This window comes from Myotis lucifugus, unplaced genomic scaffold (assembly GCF_000147115.1).
Source record: "Myotis lucifugus unplaced genomic scaffold, Myoluc2.0 scaffold_347, whole genome shotgun sequence".
Taxonomy (NCBI): domain Eukaryota; kingdom Metazoa; phylum Chordata; class Mammalia; order Chiroptera; family Vespertilionidae; genus Myotis; species Myotis lucifugus.
In genome coordinates, this window is record NW_005871395.1 from 739,217 (window position 1) to 754,845 (window position 15,629).

At 39.6% G+C, this 15,629-nt stretch overlaps 1 protein-coding gene across 1 annotated transcript in view; it reads right to left on the reverse strand.

Moving 5' to 3' along the window:
* SLC26A8 (solute carrier family 26 member 8) overlaps positions 1-15,629 on the reverse strand; it is an 81,228-nt gene that overhangs the window by 57,671 nt on the left and 7,928 nt on the right. Inside the window, exon 3 of the mRNA XM_023764782.1 lies at positions 8,464-8,603. Within this exon, the coding sequence (XP_023620550.1) occupies positions 8,464-8,603 (140 nt within the window). The remainder of the gene's footprint in view (positions 1-8,463; positions 8,604-15,629) is intronic.

The window sequence follows — 15,629 nt, forward strand, 5'->3', positions numbered from 1 at the left end:
GAAGCAAATCCAAAGACATGATCATTTCATCAGTAGATATTTCAGAATGTATCTTTAAAAGAAGACCCTATTTTAATGTAACTACAATATCATCATCATGCATAAGAAATAATGGTTCTTTAACAGTATCAAATACCCAGCCAGTATTCACGTTTCCCTGCTTATCTCATGAATGGTTGCTGTGGTGGAGGGCCTCTCAGGTGATCTGCAATGGCTAATTGGTTTTCATGCCCTTGTGTGATCCCCACCCCTTAAGTGTGGGATGGATCTTATAAGTTGCTTCTGATAAGTAGAATACAACAAAAAGTGATAGGATATCACTTTTGATTTAGGTTGCAAGAAGACTGTGGCTTCTGTCTTGGTTTCTCTCTCTCTCTCTCTCTCTCATTCAGGCCACCAGCCATTAGAGTTGACTTCAAGGGTGTGACTGATGCAATCACATAGAGCCCTGGGCTTAGAAGCTTCCACACTTGGCTTCATGCCTTACTCTGACCATCTTGAAATTCTGAATAATTTTTGAACTAGGGGCTCTGCATTTCATTTTGCATTGGGTCCCATACAAGTAGTTGGTCCTGCCAGCTGTCATCTTGCGAGGACACTCAAGCAGCCACATGGCAAGAAAACCAGGCCTGTCAGCAAACACATTGGTGGAAACTGACCCTCCAGCCTCAGTAGAGCCTTGAGGTGACTGACACCTTGACTGGAACCTCATGAGAGACCTTGAGCCAGAAGTATAGTGGGTTTGGGGCCTGGGGGTGATCTTAAAGAAATCATTTGCTATTATATGTTGTGCTTTCTTTTACAATCTTTGTGTTTACATTGGGGCTCAAATACGAACTTCACATTGATTGATAGATTTCTGAAGTCTCCTATAATTTATAGGTTGCCCTTCCACATTTTTTTCTAAGCAAGGCTCTATTGATTGCAAGAAACAGTAAACCTGCTCAGATTAGCTTAAGCAAAACAGAAAATTTATTAAAAGAGTACAAAGGGCAGCTGAGCCACACGAGAGACTGGAACCAGAACTAAAAAGCCACCAGGATTCAAGGAAGCTACTTTCCCCTTCTCTTTGTCTCCAGGTTTGCCTGGTCTCCTGTCTTTGTTTCCAGTTTGGGGCTATAATGGACTATACTGCTATGAATATTTTTATACACAGGTCTCCTGGTACATAGATGTATAAGTTCCTTGAGAGAATATATCCTGTAGCATAACTGCAGGGGCATTTACCAGAAAATGCCAAACTGTTTTCTAAATGGTTGCACATTGCACTCCCACCAGCATTGAATGACAGTTCCCATTGTCTGCCTCTGTATTAGCAGATGATACTGTCAGATTTTTAATTTTTAATGTGTATGAGCTAGTGTATAATTTATTTTCATTTCAATTTTCACTTCATTGACTGCCAATAATGTTGATTAATTTCATTGTTCCTTACAGATTTGTAGGAGTATATATGTTACAGATTGTCATTTGTTGGGTATATTGTTACAAATATCTCTCCCATTCTGTGGTTCGCTTTTCAATCTTCATGGTGTCTTGGAATGAACAGTTCTTAACTTTTACTTAATTTAATCTTTTATTTAACTCAATTTGTCTTTTCCTTTTAGGCTAGTGAAAATTTGTTTTTTGTTTTTACAAGACTGCTTTTATTATTTTTTTTAATCCTCACCCAAGGATATTTTTCCATTGATTTTTAGGGAGAGTGTGAGAGAGAGGGAAAGACAGAGAGAAACATCGATGTGAGAGAAACACATTGATTGGTTGCCTCCTGCATGAGCCCAGACCAGGGCCCACATCGGGGAGGAACCTGCAACCAAGGTACGTGCCCTTGACCAGAATAGAAACCAGGACACTTTGGCCAACACTCTATCCACTGAGCCAAACTGGCCAGGGCCCAAAAAATGTTTATTGCTTTACCTTTAACATTTAGATCTTTAATCTGCCAGGTATAGATTTTTGTGTATGGTGGGAGATAGAAGTCTGTCTTTTCACACAAGAGTCCAATTGTTTCACACAATTTATGAAAAAGTCTGTTTCTATTGTGACACATATGATATAAACCATGCAACTTATATATGTGTAACTCTTTTCTGTTCCATTGGCCTAATTGTCTATCTCTGAAAAACCACACTGTCTTAATTACTTTTTTAGTAATTTAGTAATAGTTTTGATAATTAATTTAGTCATCCCCATTTTTATTGTCAAATATAATATACACATAGAAAGTGCATTAAAATAGGTGTTGAGCTTAATAAATATTTATAAAACAAACACCCATGTTACCACCGTCCAGGTCTTTGATCACAACTCCATTTCTTCCCACACAGGTATTTGTTATTTTGACTTTTGTGATAATAGTCTCTTAGCTTTCTTTATGGGTTTAGCACCAGTGTACATATTTCTTAACAATGTAGGTTAGTAAAATAGTGAATGCTTTCCTCCTAAGGTCAGGAACAAGGCAAGAATTCCTCGTCTCACCACTCCTATTCAACATAGTACTGGAAGTTTTAACCAGCACAATAAACAAGAAAAAGTAAAAAAAAAAAAACAAAACCCACCCATTTGGAATAGAAAGAGAGAAACACAACTGTTTATATTCACAGACAACATGATTGTCAATGTAGTCAATTCTAGGAAATCTACAAAAGATTCTTAGAACTGTCCAGCTGGCGTGGCTCAGTTGTTGAGCATCAACATATGAACCAGGAGGTCACAGTTCGATTCTCTGTCAGGGCACATGCCTGGTGTTGTAGGCTCGATCCCTGGTGTGGGGTGTGCAGGAGGCAGCCAATCGATGATTCTCTCTCATCATTAATGTTTTTCTCTTTCCTTCTCCCTACCTCTCTGAAATCAATAAAAAGATATTTAAAAAAAAAAGATTCTTAGAACTACTAAGTGAATTGCAGGATACAAGGTGAACACATAAATACCAACTACATTTCTATATACAAACAATGAACAACTGGAAACCAAAATTGTTTTTAATTATCATATACAATATCTCCTCAAAAATGAAATAGGTATAAATCTAACAAAATATGTATAAGATCGTATGCTGAAAACTATAAATGCTAATGAAAGAAGTCAAAGAAGACCTAAATAAATGAAGAGACATACTGTGGTCATGGATTGGAAACTCAACATAATTATCTGCAAAGTGATCTATGAATTTAATGCAACAGCTATCAAAATCTCTCAGTAGAATTTTGTGTGTGGATATAGACAAAATGTTTATATGGAAGAATAGCTAAAACAATTTTGAAAAAAGAACAAAGTTGGAGGAATCACTCTATCCAACTGTAAGACTAACTATAAAGACATAATAATTAAGATATGCAATTGGCAAAGGATAGACACATAAATCAATAGAACAGAATAGAGAGTCCAGAAATAGACCCACAAAAACATGGCTATATGATCTTTGACAAAAGTGCAAAAACAATTCAATGGAGAATAGTCTTCTTTAAAAATAATGCTGAAAATGCAACAAAAAATAATCTTGACCTATGTTTCTCATGTTATACAAAGATCAACTAAAGATGGGTCATAGATCTTAATGTAAAACATAAAACTATAAGACTTAGAAGAAAACATAGGAGAAACATTTTGTGACCTCGATTTAGGTGAATAATTCCAATATAAGATAGAAAAAGCACAATCTGTAAAAGAAAAAAAATGGACTTTATCAAAATTAAAACCTTTTGCTCTGTGAAATAAACTGTCAAGAATGAAAAGATAAGCTACAGACTGAAAGTATTTGCAAATCACATATCTAGAAAGAACCTGAATCCAGAATATATAAAGAATTCTCAAAATTTAACAATAAGAAAACCAAAATTCCAATTTTAAAAATGGGCAAAGGACTTGAACAGGTATTTCAACAAAGAGAATATGAGGGCAGCAAATAAGAACATAAAAAGATGTTTGACCTCATTAGCAATCAGGAAAATGCAAATTAAAACCACGATCATATACCACTACAAACCTCTTAGAATGGCTAAAATAAAAGACACTGAAAACTAGGATTCATCAAAATAAAAAATGTTTCTCTTTAAATATTTTGTTAAGACAGGCTACAGGTCTGACCAGGTGGCTCAGTCAGTCAGAGCTTCATCCCTACACCAAAGATTGTGGGTTCGATTCCCAGACAAGGCTCGATCCTGGGTCAGAGCATGCATGGAGGCAACTGATTGATGTTTCTCTCTCTCATTGAAGTTTCTCTCTCTCTTGCTCTCCCTTCCTCTCTCTCAAGTTAGTATAAACATATCCTCAGGTGAGAATTTAAACTCACACTCACATACAAAAAAATGACAGGCTACAGACTAGAAGAAAATATTTGCAAAACACATTGACAGAGAACTAGTATCAAAAATCCTATCTAATAAAGAGGTAATATGCAAATTGACCATCACTCCAACACACAAGATGGCCACCCCCATGTGGACACAAGATGGCCAGCAGGGGAGGGCAGTTGGGGGCGATCAGGCCAGGAGAGGAGGGCAGTTGGGAGGGCCCAGGCCTGCAAAGGAGGGCAGTTGGGAGGGACCAGGCCTTCAAGGGAGTGCAGTTTGGGGCAACCAGGCCTGCAGAGGAGGGCAGTTGGGAGGGCCCAGGCCTGCAGGGAGGGCAGTTGGGGGCAACTGGGCCAGCAGAGGAGGGCAGTTGGGGGAGACCAGGCCGGCAGGGGAGGGCAGTTAGGGGTGACCAGGCTGGCAGGGTAGGGCAGTTAGGCATCGATCAAGCTGGCAGGGAAGTGGTTAGGGCAGCGGTTCTCAACATATGGGTTGCAACCCCTTTGGCGGTCAAACGACCCTTTCATAGGGGTCGCCTAAGACCATCCTGCATATCAGATATTTACATTACGATTCATAACAGTAGCAACATTACAGTTATGAAGTAGCAATGAAAATAATTTTATGGTTGGGTCACAACATGAGGAACTGTATTTAAAGGGCCAGAAGGTTGAGAACCACTGGGTTAGGGGGTGTTCAGGCTGGCAGGCAGAAGCGGTTAGGGGCAATCAGGCAGGCAGGTAGGCTAGTGGTTGGGAGCCAGCAGTCCTGGATTGTGAGAGGGATTTCTGACTGCCTGTTTAGGCCAGATCCCAGTAGGATCTGGCCTAAATGAGCAGTCGGACATCCCTCGAGGGTTCCCAGATTGGAGAGGTTGTAGGCTGGGCTGAGGGACACACATCCCCTGCACAAATTTCGTGCACCGGGCCTCTAGTATATAAATAATTCTCAAAAATCAATAGTGAAAATATCCCATTAGAACCTGAGCAAAATACAAGAAGAGCCATTTATTAAAATATATAGATGGAAAATTCCCATATGAAAAGTTGTTCAACATCCATAGCCATTAGGGAAATGCAAACTGAAACCACAGTGAGATCTCACTACAAGCTATCAGAATGACTAAAGTAAAAAGTAGTGACAACACCAAATGCTGGTGAGGTTGCAGAGCCACCAGATCCCTCACAGATTGCTGGTAGGAATATCAAATGACACAACCACTCTGGAGAATAGCTTGGCATGTCCTTAAAAAATTAAACATGCAACTACCCTACATTCCAATAATTACACTCCTGGATATTTATCCCAGAGAAATGAGGACTATGATCACTAACCTGCACACAAATGTCCATAGCAGCTGTATTTGTAACAGCCCAAAGCTGCAAACAATTCCAATGTCCTACGAGGGTGAATGTTTAAACCAACTGTGGTACATCCATACCATGGAATACTACTTGGCAAGAAACAAAACAAAACAGGAATAAACTATGGATACACACAACTGCCTAGATCAGCGGTTCTCAACCTGTGAGTCGCGACCCCTTTGGGGGTCGGATGGCCCTTTCACTGGGTTGCCTAAGACCATCGGAAAACACATATATAATTACATATTGTTTTTGTGATTAATCACTATGCTTTAATTATGTTCAATTTGTAACAATGAAATTGGGGGTCACCACAACATGAGGAACTGTATTAAAGGGTTGCGGCATTAGGAAGGTTGAGGACCACTGGCCTAGATGAATCTCCAGAGACTTAAGATGTTGAAAAAGCCAATCCCAAAGGTTTGCATATGTATGACTAGTGTTTGCTAGAAGCTGAGGAGGGAATGGGGACAGGAGGCAATTGGGGGTGATCATTGAAGGGCAACAAGAGGGATCCCTGTGGAGGTGGAAATGTTCTGTATTTTTATTGTATCAACACCAATAACCTGGTTGTAAGATTGAACTATAGTTTTGCAAGTTGTTACCACTGGGGAAAGCGGGTGAAGGATACAGGGATTGCTCTGTAATTTCTTACAAGTGCATTTAAATCTATAATTATCTTAAGTAGACAGTTTAATGAAGAAATACTAACAATATCAAGTGCTGACAAGAGTGTGGAGGAACTAGAATTCTCATACATTGCTGGTGGAGATGTAAAATGGTAGGTACAGCCACTCTGGAAAAACAGTTTGGCAGTTTCCTATAATGTTAAATATACACTTTACCAGCCCTAGCCAGTTTGGCTCAGTGGATAGAGTGTCGGCCTGCAGACTGAAGAGTCCCAGGTTCAATTCTGGTCAAGGGCACATGCTCGGGTTGTGGGCTGAATCCCCTAGGGGGTGTGCAGGAGGCAGCCAATCAATGATTCTCTCTCATCATTGATGTTTCTATCTCTCTTTCCCTCTCTCATGTATGTGTGTGTGTGTGTGTGTGTATACACACACACACACACACCCCCCTGCCCCTTTACCCATATGACCAACAATACCACCCCTGGGTATTTAATACCTGGAGAGAAATGAAAACATGTTCACACAAAAATCTGTACATGACTTGTTCATAGCAACTTTATGTGTGACGGGCCAAAACCTGGGAAACAAAATTGTCCATCACCCAGTGAATGGATAACCCGACTGTTGTGACAGCCATACGGTGAAATATTTCTCAGCAATGACAGGGACAAAGTATTGGATGCACATAACCTCTCAGCAATGACAAGGGACAAAGTATTGATGCACATAACCTTTTGCAATAATTTCAAAAACCTAATGCCGAACTAAAGAAGCCAGCCTTCAAAAGTGACATACTAGATGAGTCCATTTATACGATAGTCTCAAAAAGACAGGACTTGGTGATTGAGAACATATCGGTGATTGCAGGGGTGAGAGGTAAGGGGAGGATGTGACTAAAAAGGGATCGCACAGCAGAGATTTGGGGCTGATGGGACTGTTATGTATCTTGATTGTGGTGGGGGTTACATAAATCTACATATGTGTTTAAATTCACAGAACTTACACCAAAAGGAAAAAAGCCAATGTTACTGTATGATGATTTTTTTTAAAAGGATCCCTTTCCTCAACTAACAGCTCTGTGTCAGAAAGCTACCCCTTGGCCCTTTGTTTGTCTCTTCTGTGCTAGTCACAAGCTTCAATCCTGCCTGGCTGAAGAACAGAGAAACAGAGGTGTTTAAAGTCTGTGTAGGGATCTGTGAACCACCGCGAGTAAAAGATTAACAAAATCCTTTCCCTTTCTCTGTAGATAAATTTGATCTTGGGTTAACTTTCCATGTGTGTGTGTTTTTTTTTAAACCTGATAACAGTGGAATGTCAGCTGTGTTACCAGCCAACATTGGTTATATAGTAAAAATGAGCCTGATTCACCCTGGCCGGTGTTGCATAATGGTTAGAGCGTTGGCCTGGTCAAGGGCACATACCTGGGTTGCAGGTTTGATCCCTGGCCCGGGGTGGATGCATGTGGGAGGCAACCAATTGATGTGTCTCTCTCACATTGATCTGTGTGTGTCTCTATCTCTCTCTCTCTCTCCCTCCCCCACCTCCTTACCCTCCCTTCCACTCTCTCTAAGAATCAGGGAGAAAAAAATATCCTCCAGTGAGGATTAACAACAACAAAAATGAAAATGTAAAATGAGCCTGATTAGTATACTCCGTCTGGACCCAGAGGACTGAACGAAAGAGAATATCCAGTGGGAAGCCCTAGCTTCGGCTTCTCTGAGCACAGTGATCTTATAACTGGCCATGGCGCCTGTGGGACCCTGGAAGCAAGAGTTAAAGAAAATGGCAAGAGAGGTTGGTTCCTATTTGGGAAATGAGGCTTCTAAGCCCAGCGAGCTCCCTATCCATCTGCATGATCTTATCTTCAACCTGGACTGCCATTCAGAAGACCAAAGAGTCGCCCCTGGACTGTGTGCGTGACCCGGTGAAGAGGTGCTCGCATGCTATGTGTCATACCCTTCACCTTTCTAAGTGAAACCAATGCCATAAGGTCTATTGTAGTCATGTGAGTATGAAATGACTAGTTAAGCAATATATGGCCATGAATGGGCCTTGCAGATACTCTTGGAAGTATTCAGGGTCCCAAACTACACTGAGTCTTTTGGAACCATCCTGAGTTACACATCTGGCAGGTAAGGTATGTCTGTGGGTGAAAAGGCTTCGTATCTTCCTTACCTTGGGGAATTTGCACAAGGCCAACACTTATACCTGCAAGTAAGTCTCCAAGAAGCCATTCCTTGAATCGATACAAACACATCCACTCTAGGAAGGGAAAGATTGTAATCATGCAATTCAGGAACCTGTCCCATGAGCAGCTGTGAGAAAGAAGAACAGAGACTTGGTTAGTTCTCCAAAGAAGAAGCCCACATAGCCAAGAAAAGGCACGGTACACGATTCTTCCCACACGGCAGAGTTCCTTATTCGCACTGTCAACACTTCGATATACTGGACTGGGTCATCCTTGGTCAGGCTGTCCTATGCATTATAGGAGGTTTAGCAACATCGCACTAGATGCCCCCTCTCCCGGGTGTGACACCCAAAAATGTCCCCAGACATTGCCAAATGTTCCCTGGGAGACAAAATCGCCTCCAGTTGAGAGCCATTATCATACATATAACAAAATCTAAGCCTTATAAGTCCAGAGTATAAGTCAAGTCTGTGTTTTTATTGGATGTTTAGAAAGATATAAACTTACCAAGTTTCCAGTGGAAAATGGACTGTTATTGATTTCTTTTGATAAGGACAGTTTTTTGATATGTGATATTGGTGGGGGGGGGCAATTAACACATTCATATCATTCCCATATACTAAAGTTTTACTGAACACTAACTCTATGTGACTTTGACCTATAATATGTAGAAATGTATAGAAAATATAGAATGTGAAGTTACCATACTTAGGGAGTTAGCCATGTAAATAAAAAGCAGTAAAATAAAGACTGTTATCCTTTAATCCAGTAGATATCAACCAGAAGTAATTCTGTTCCCCAGGGGGCATTTTGCCATGTCTGGACACATTTTTTATTATCATGATGGGCATTGAGTGGGTAGATGCAAGGGATGCTGCTAAACACCCTAAAATGTACAGAACAGCTCTTTATAAAAACAATTGTCTGGTCCAAAATGTCAATGATACTGAAATTGAGGAAACCTATTTTAACCTTTAGATCATCTAAAACAGAAGAATGACCACCATCAATCAATTGCTCAGTGAAACTAGTTTGGTTTTACATGGCTTTCTGCTACTTACATTTCAGTATGGGCTGAAAGCAAAGAGTATGAAGATTTTTCATGTATGAGCTGTAGTTGGATAATGGATTTGACTGTGGCACGGCCAACATGTATGCTCAGAAGAGAAGTAATTTAACTAACTTATGTTTGACTCTCACAACTTCATGAGCATTACTATCCCTAAGGGCCAAACAGGTGTAAGTGACTTTCCCAAGGTCATAGTAGTAAGTGTGAGCAGCGCTGGGGCTAGAAACCAGGTCTCCTGATTCCTAGTTCAGTGTTCTGTCCACTCGATTGCTGCCACATTTCCTATCGACAGCTGTCAAATTCTGCTCAGGAGCCAAGAGCAAGACCATTGGTTTGAAAGGAGCATCATATTGCTATTTATATGAGAGTCCCTGGGTGTTAGGCAGGTGCTCTGTCCTTCTATGGAGGTGCGTAAAGCATGGCACTGGGACAATCTGTTTCTTCTCCAAGTCCAGTCTGCCCTCCTCTCCTCCTCTCCATGTGCCACTTGGCAAAAGACTAGCTACCGTCGGCAAAGTCATCAACGCTCTTTCGCATGGCAAAACAAAATGAAGAGGGAATAATGAGGATCTAAAACTGAAGAAAATCAAGGAGGGTGTTACAGGAATAGACATTGAAATTGTAGCTAAGGCATCTTAAAAATGAGGAATGTAAGTCAATGTGACAGCAAATGGGAGATTTTGACAAGGAAGGGTGTGTTTGCAGTTGCTAACTAAGAGGGAGAAAATGGGAAGAGAGATTAGATTTGCTGCAGAAAGGAAGAGATGGAGTTAAAAGATTGTGAGGTGTTGGTTTTTTTGTTTTGTTTTGTTTAACTAAAAACCTCCACTATACAGTTCTTTTTATTTGCGTGGTGATTTACAAATGCTTTTTAAACTCTCCCAATTGAGAAACCTTTAGCCTCCTCATCAAAAAAACAAGAGAGGGGGAGAGCACAAATAAATAAAAACAGAAATGAAAAAAAGGGTTACAACCAACACCACAGAAATACAAAGGATGATAAGAGAATACTATGAACAATTACATGCCAACAAATTGGACGACCTAAAAGAAATGGATACATTTCTAGAAACATACAAGCTTCCAAGACTGAACCAGGAAGAAAGAGAAAATCTAAACAGACCAATTACTAGCAATGAAATGGAAGCAGTAATAATAAAAAAAAACCTCCCAAGAAACAGAAGTGCAGGACCAGACAGCTTCACTGGTGAATTCTACCAAACATTTAAAGAAGAATAATACCTATTCTTCTCAAACTATTACCAAAAATATTGAAGAGGAAGAAACACTTCCAAATTCATTCTACATGGCCAGCATTAACCTGTCACCAAAAAGAAGAAGAAGAAGAGGGAGGAGGAAGGGGATGAGGATGAGGAAGAGGAGGAGGAGGAGGAGGAGGAGAAAAGAAAGAAAATTACCAGCCAATATCCCTGATAAATAGACGTGAAAATTCTCAACAAAACACTAGCAAACTGAATTCAACAATACATTAAAAAGATTATATACCATGATCAAGTGAGATCTAACCCAGGGATGCAAGGATGGCTCAATATCTATAAACAATTAATGTTATACATTACATCAACAAAAGCAAGGATGAAAATCATGTAATCATCTCGATAGATGCATAAAAAGCATTCAACAAAATTCAGCATCACTTATGACAAAAACTCTTAACAAAGTGGATATAGAGGAAACTTACCTTAACATAATAAAGGCCATATATGACATACCCACACCTAACATCATACTAATGGTGAAAAGCTGAAAGCTTCTGCTCTAAGATCAGGAACAAGACAAAGATGCCTGCTCCCATCACTGTTATTCAATATAGTATTGGAAGTCCTAGTCACAGCAGACAAGAAAAAGATATAAAAGGCATCAAAATTGGAAAGGCAGAAGTAAAACTGTCACTATTTGCAGATGACATAATACTATATAGAGAGGACCCTAAAGACTCTACCAAAAAAATAGAATTAATAAATAAATTCAGTAGAGTAACAGGATACAAAATTAATATCCAAAAATCTGTGGTATTTCTATACAGTGATAACAAATTACCAGAAGAAATTAAGAAAACAATCCCATTTGTATCTGCATCAAAAAGGATAAAACTGAATAAATTTAACCAAGGAGGTGAAGACCCATACTCTAAAAACTATAAAACATTGAAGAGGACACACAAAAAAAATGGAAGGCTATATCATGCTCATGGATTAGAAGGATTAATATCTTTAAAATGTCCTAAAATAATCTACAGATTTAGTGCAATCTCTATTAAAATATCAATAGCATTCTTCTCAGAACTAGAACAAATAATCCTAAAATTTATATGGAACCATAAAATATCATGTATAATCAGAGTAATCTTGAGAAAGAAGAAAGTGTGTGGTATCATTCTTCCTGATTTGACCATAATAATCAAAACAGTATAGTACCGGTACAAAAATAGACACACAGATCAATGAAACAGAATAGAGAGCCCAGATATGAACCCTCATTTATATGGTCAATTAATCTATGAAAGCAGGCAAGAATATACAATGGAGAAATTATATAGGTACAGTAAAACCTTGGTGTATAACAACTAGTTTGGGCAAAGGGATGTCTGTTAAAGCCAAAAGTCTGTTATGTAATAAAGTAGGTTTTCCAAATGTGTATGTTAGGAAATTGACAAATTATGCCTGACATATGAACCAGGAGGTCATGGTTTGATTCCCAGTCAGGGCACATGTCCAAGTTTCAAGCTCAGTCCCCAGTGCAGGGGGGGGGGGGGCAGGGGGGGGCATGCAGGAGGCAGCCGATCAATGATTCTCTCTCATCATTGATGTTTCTATCTCTTTCTCCCTCTCCCTTGAAGCCTCTCTGAAATTAATAAAACATAAATCTAAGCAAATAAACAAACAAAAATCTGTCGCAGAAAGTCACACCATGGAAAAACAGAATCAATTACCACTCTGGAAGCGGTGTGATCACACGCTGACTAATCATTCACCAAACACTGCTTACAAGTGGTGACTCTTGAATTTAAATATGTAGACTATAGTTGCTGATATGTCATATTTATTTATGTCGGTGAAATTACTACAGTGTTTTTTCAACATATGGCCTATTTGCTAAAATTTGTTTAAAATAAAAGTGAATTAATAACAAAATATAGCCCTAGCCCGTTTGGCTCAGTGGATAGAGCACTGGCCTGCAGACCAAAGGGTCCTGGGTTCGATTCCAGTCAAGGGCATGTACTTGGTTGTAGGCTCCTCCCTAGCCTGAACCCTGGTTGGGGCTCATGCAGGAGGCAAACAATCAATGTGTTTCTCTCACATCGATGTTTCCTTCTGTCTTTGCCTCTCTCTTCCACTCTCCCTAAAAATCAATTTAAAAAATCCTTGGGCGAGGTTTAAAAAAACAAAAACCTCTTAATAAGTATAAGCAAAACTAAATCACCAACTTACACCATACACAAAAACAAACTCAAAATGGCTAAAGGGCCTGACCGGTTTGGCTCAGCGGATAGAGCGTCGGCCTGCGGACTCAAGGGTCCCAGGTTCGATTCCGGTCAAGAGCATGTACCTTGCTTGTGGGCACATCCCCAGTGGGGAGTGTGCAGGAGGCAGCTGATGGATGTTTCTCTCTCATCGATGTTTCTAGCTCTCTATCCCTCTCCCTTCCTCTCTGTAAAAAATCAATAAAAAATATATTAAAAAAAATGGCTAAAGGACTTAAATGTAAGATGGGAAACCATAAAAATCCTACAAGACTCCATAGGTAGCAAAATTGCAGACATATGTCGTAGCAATATCTTTACAGACATAGATCCTAGGGCAAGAGAGACTAAGGAGAAAATAAACAAATGGGACTACATCAAAATAAAAAGCTTCTGCACAGTGAAAGAAACCATCAACAAAACAACAAGAAAGCCCACTGCATGCGAGAACATATTTGCCAATGTTATCTCCGATAAGGGTTTAATCTCCAACAATTACAGGGAACTCATACAACTTAACAAAAGGAAGATAAACAATCCAATCAAAAAATGAGCAAAGGACCTAAATAGACACTTTACAAAAGAGGACATACAGAAGGCCCAGAGACATATGAAAACATGACAAAGTCACTAATCATCCAAGAGATGCAAATCAAAACAACAATGCGGTACCATCTCACACCTGTCAGAATGGCTATCATCAACAAATCAACAAATGACAAGTGCTCGAGAGGATGCGGAGAAAAAGGAACCCTCCTTCACTGCTGGTGGGAATGCAGACTGGTGCAGCCACTGTGGAAAACAGTATGGCATTTCCTCAAAAATTTAAAAATGGAACTGCCATTTGACCCAGTAATACCACTTGTAGGAATATATCCCAAGAAAACAGAAACACCAATCAGAAATATGCACCCCTATGTTCATAGCAGCACAATTTACAATAGCTAAGATTTGGAAACAGCCTAAATGTCCATCAGCAGATGAGTGGATTAGAAAACTATGGTACATCTACACAATGGAATACTATGCTGCTATTAAATAGAATGAATTCTTACCATTTGCAGGAGCATGGATGGAACTGGAGAGCATTATGCTAAGTGAAATAAGCCAGGCAGTGAAAGAAAAATACCACATGATCTCACTCATTTATAGATAATAAAGAACATTATAACCCGATAAACAAAAAGATAGTTACAGAGGCAGAGAAGCATCGAACAGACTGTCAAATTACAGTGGGAAGGCTGGGGAGTGTTGGGGGGAGGGGTAAGAGATCAACCGAAGGACTTTTATGTATGCATATAAGCATAACCAATGGACACAAGACATTGGAGGTGTGGGGTGAGGGCATGTGCCGGTGGGTAGGGGAGGTCAGGGGAAGGTCAATGGGGAAAAAAGGAGACATATGTACTACTATTTGTAATACTTTAAACAATAAAATACAATTAAAAAATAAGTATAAGCATATCTTGGTTAAAAGCATTTTTAAATTAATAGGGTGTTAATTTTCACATATGACATACAGACTGGAAATTTTATCTGTTAAATGGAGGTTCACAAAATTGAGGTTTTACTGTAATAAACCCTTTGACATCAGTCTTAATAATATATGTTTTGATGTGTCCCCTTGAGCAAGTGCAACTAAAGAAAAAAATTAACAAATGGGACTACGTCAAAATAAAAAGCTTCTGTACCATGAAGGAAGCCATCAGCAAAATGAAGACAATCTACTGAATGAGAAAAGATACAAATTCCCAAATGATATAGCCAATAAGGGGTTAATATTCAAAATTTATGAAGAACTCATACGACTTAAAACACCTACAATTGATCAAAAATGGACAGAGGAGCCCTAGTCAGTATGGCTCAATTGGTTGGAGCATCGTCCTGTGCACCAAAGGGTTGTGGGTTTGATTCCTGGTCAGGGCATGTACATGGGTTGTAGGTTTGATCCCCAGTCTGGGCATGTAAGGGAGGCAGCTGATTAATGTTTCCATCAATGTTTCTCTGTCTCTCTCTCTTCTTATTCCTCTCCCTTCCTCTCTCTCTCAAATCAATTAAAGCATATTTTTGGGTGATGATTTTAAAAAAAAATAAACAGAGGACATAAAAAGACATTTCTCCAAAGAAGACATACAGATGGCCCACAGACATATGAAAAGATGCTCGACATCACTAATCATCAGGGAAATGCAAGTCAAAACCACAGTGAGACACTACTTCATACCAGTTAGAATAGACATCAAAAAGTCAACAAATAACAAGTGTTGGTGGGATGTGGAGAAAAGGGAATCCTGTGCACTGTTAGTGGAACTATAAGTTGGTGCAGCCATGAAAAACAGTATCGAGATTCCTCAAAAAACTAAAAATAGAAATACCATATGACCCAGCAATTCCACTTCTGGGTGTTTATCTGAAGAAAACAAACAAACAAAACATTCAAAAAGATATATGTAATTGTATGCTCATTGCAGCATTATTTACAACTAGAGGCCCGGTGTACGAAATTCATGAATGGGTTGGGTCCCTAGGCCTGGCCGGTGATCAGGGCCAATCAGGTTCCCCACCTCCCCGCCTCTCCCCCTCCTTCCTCGCCACTTGCG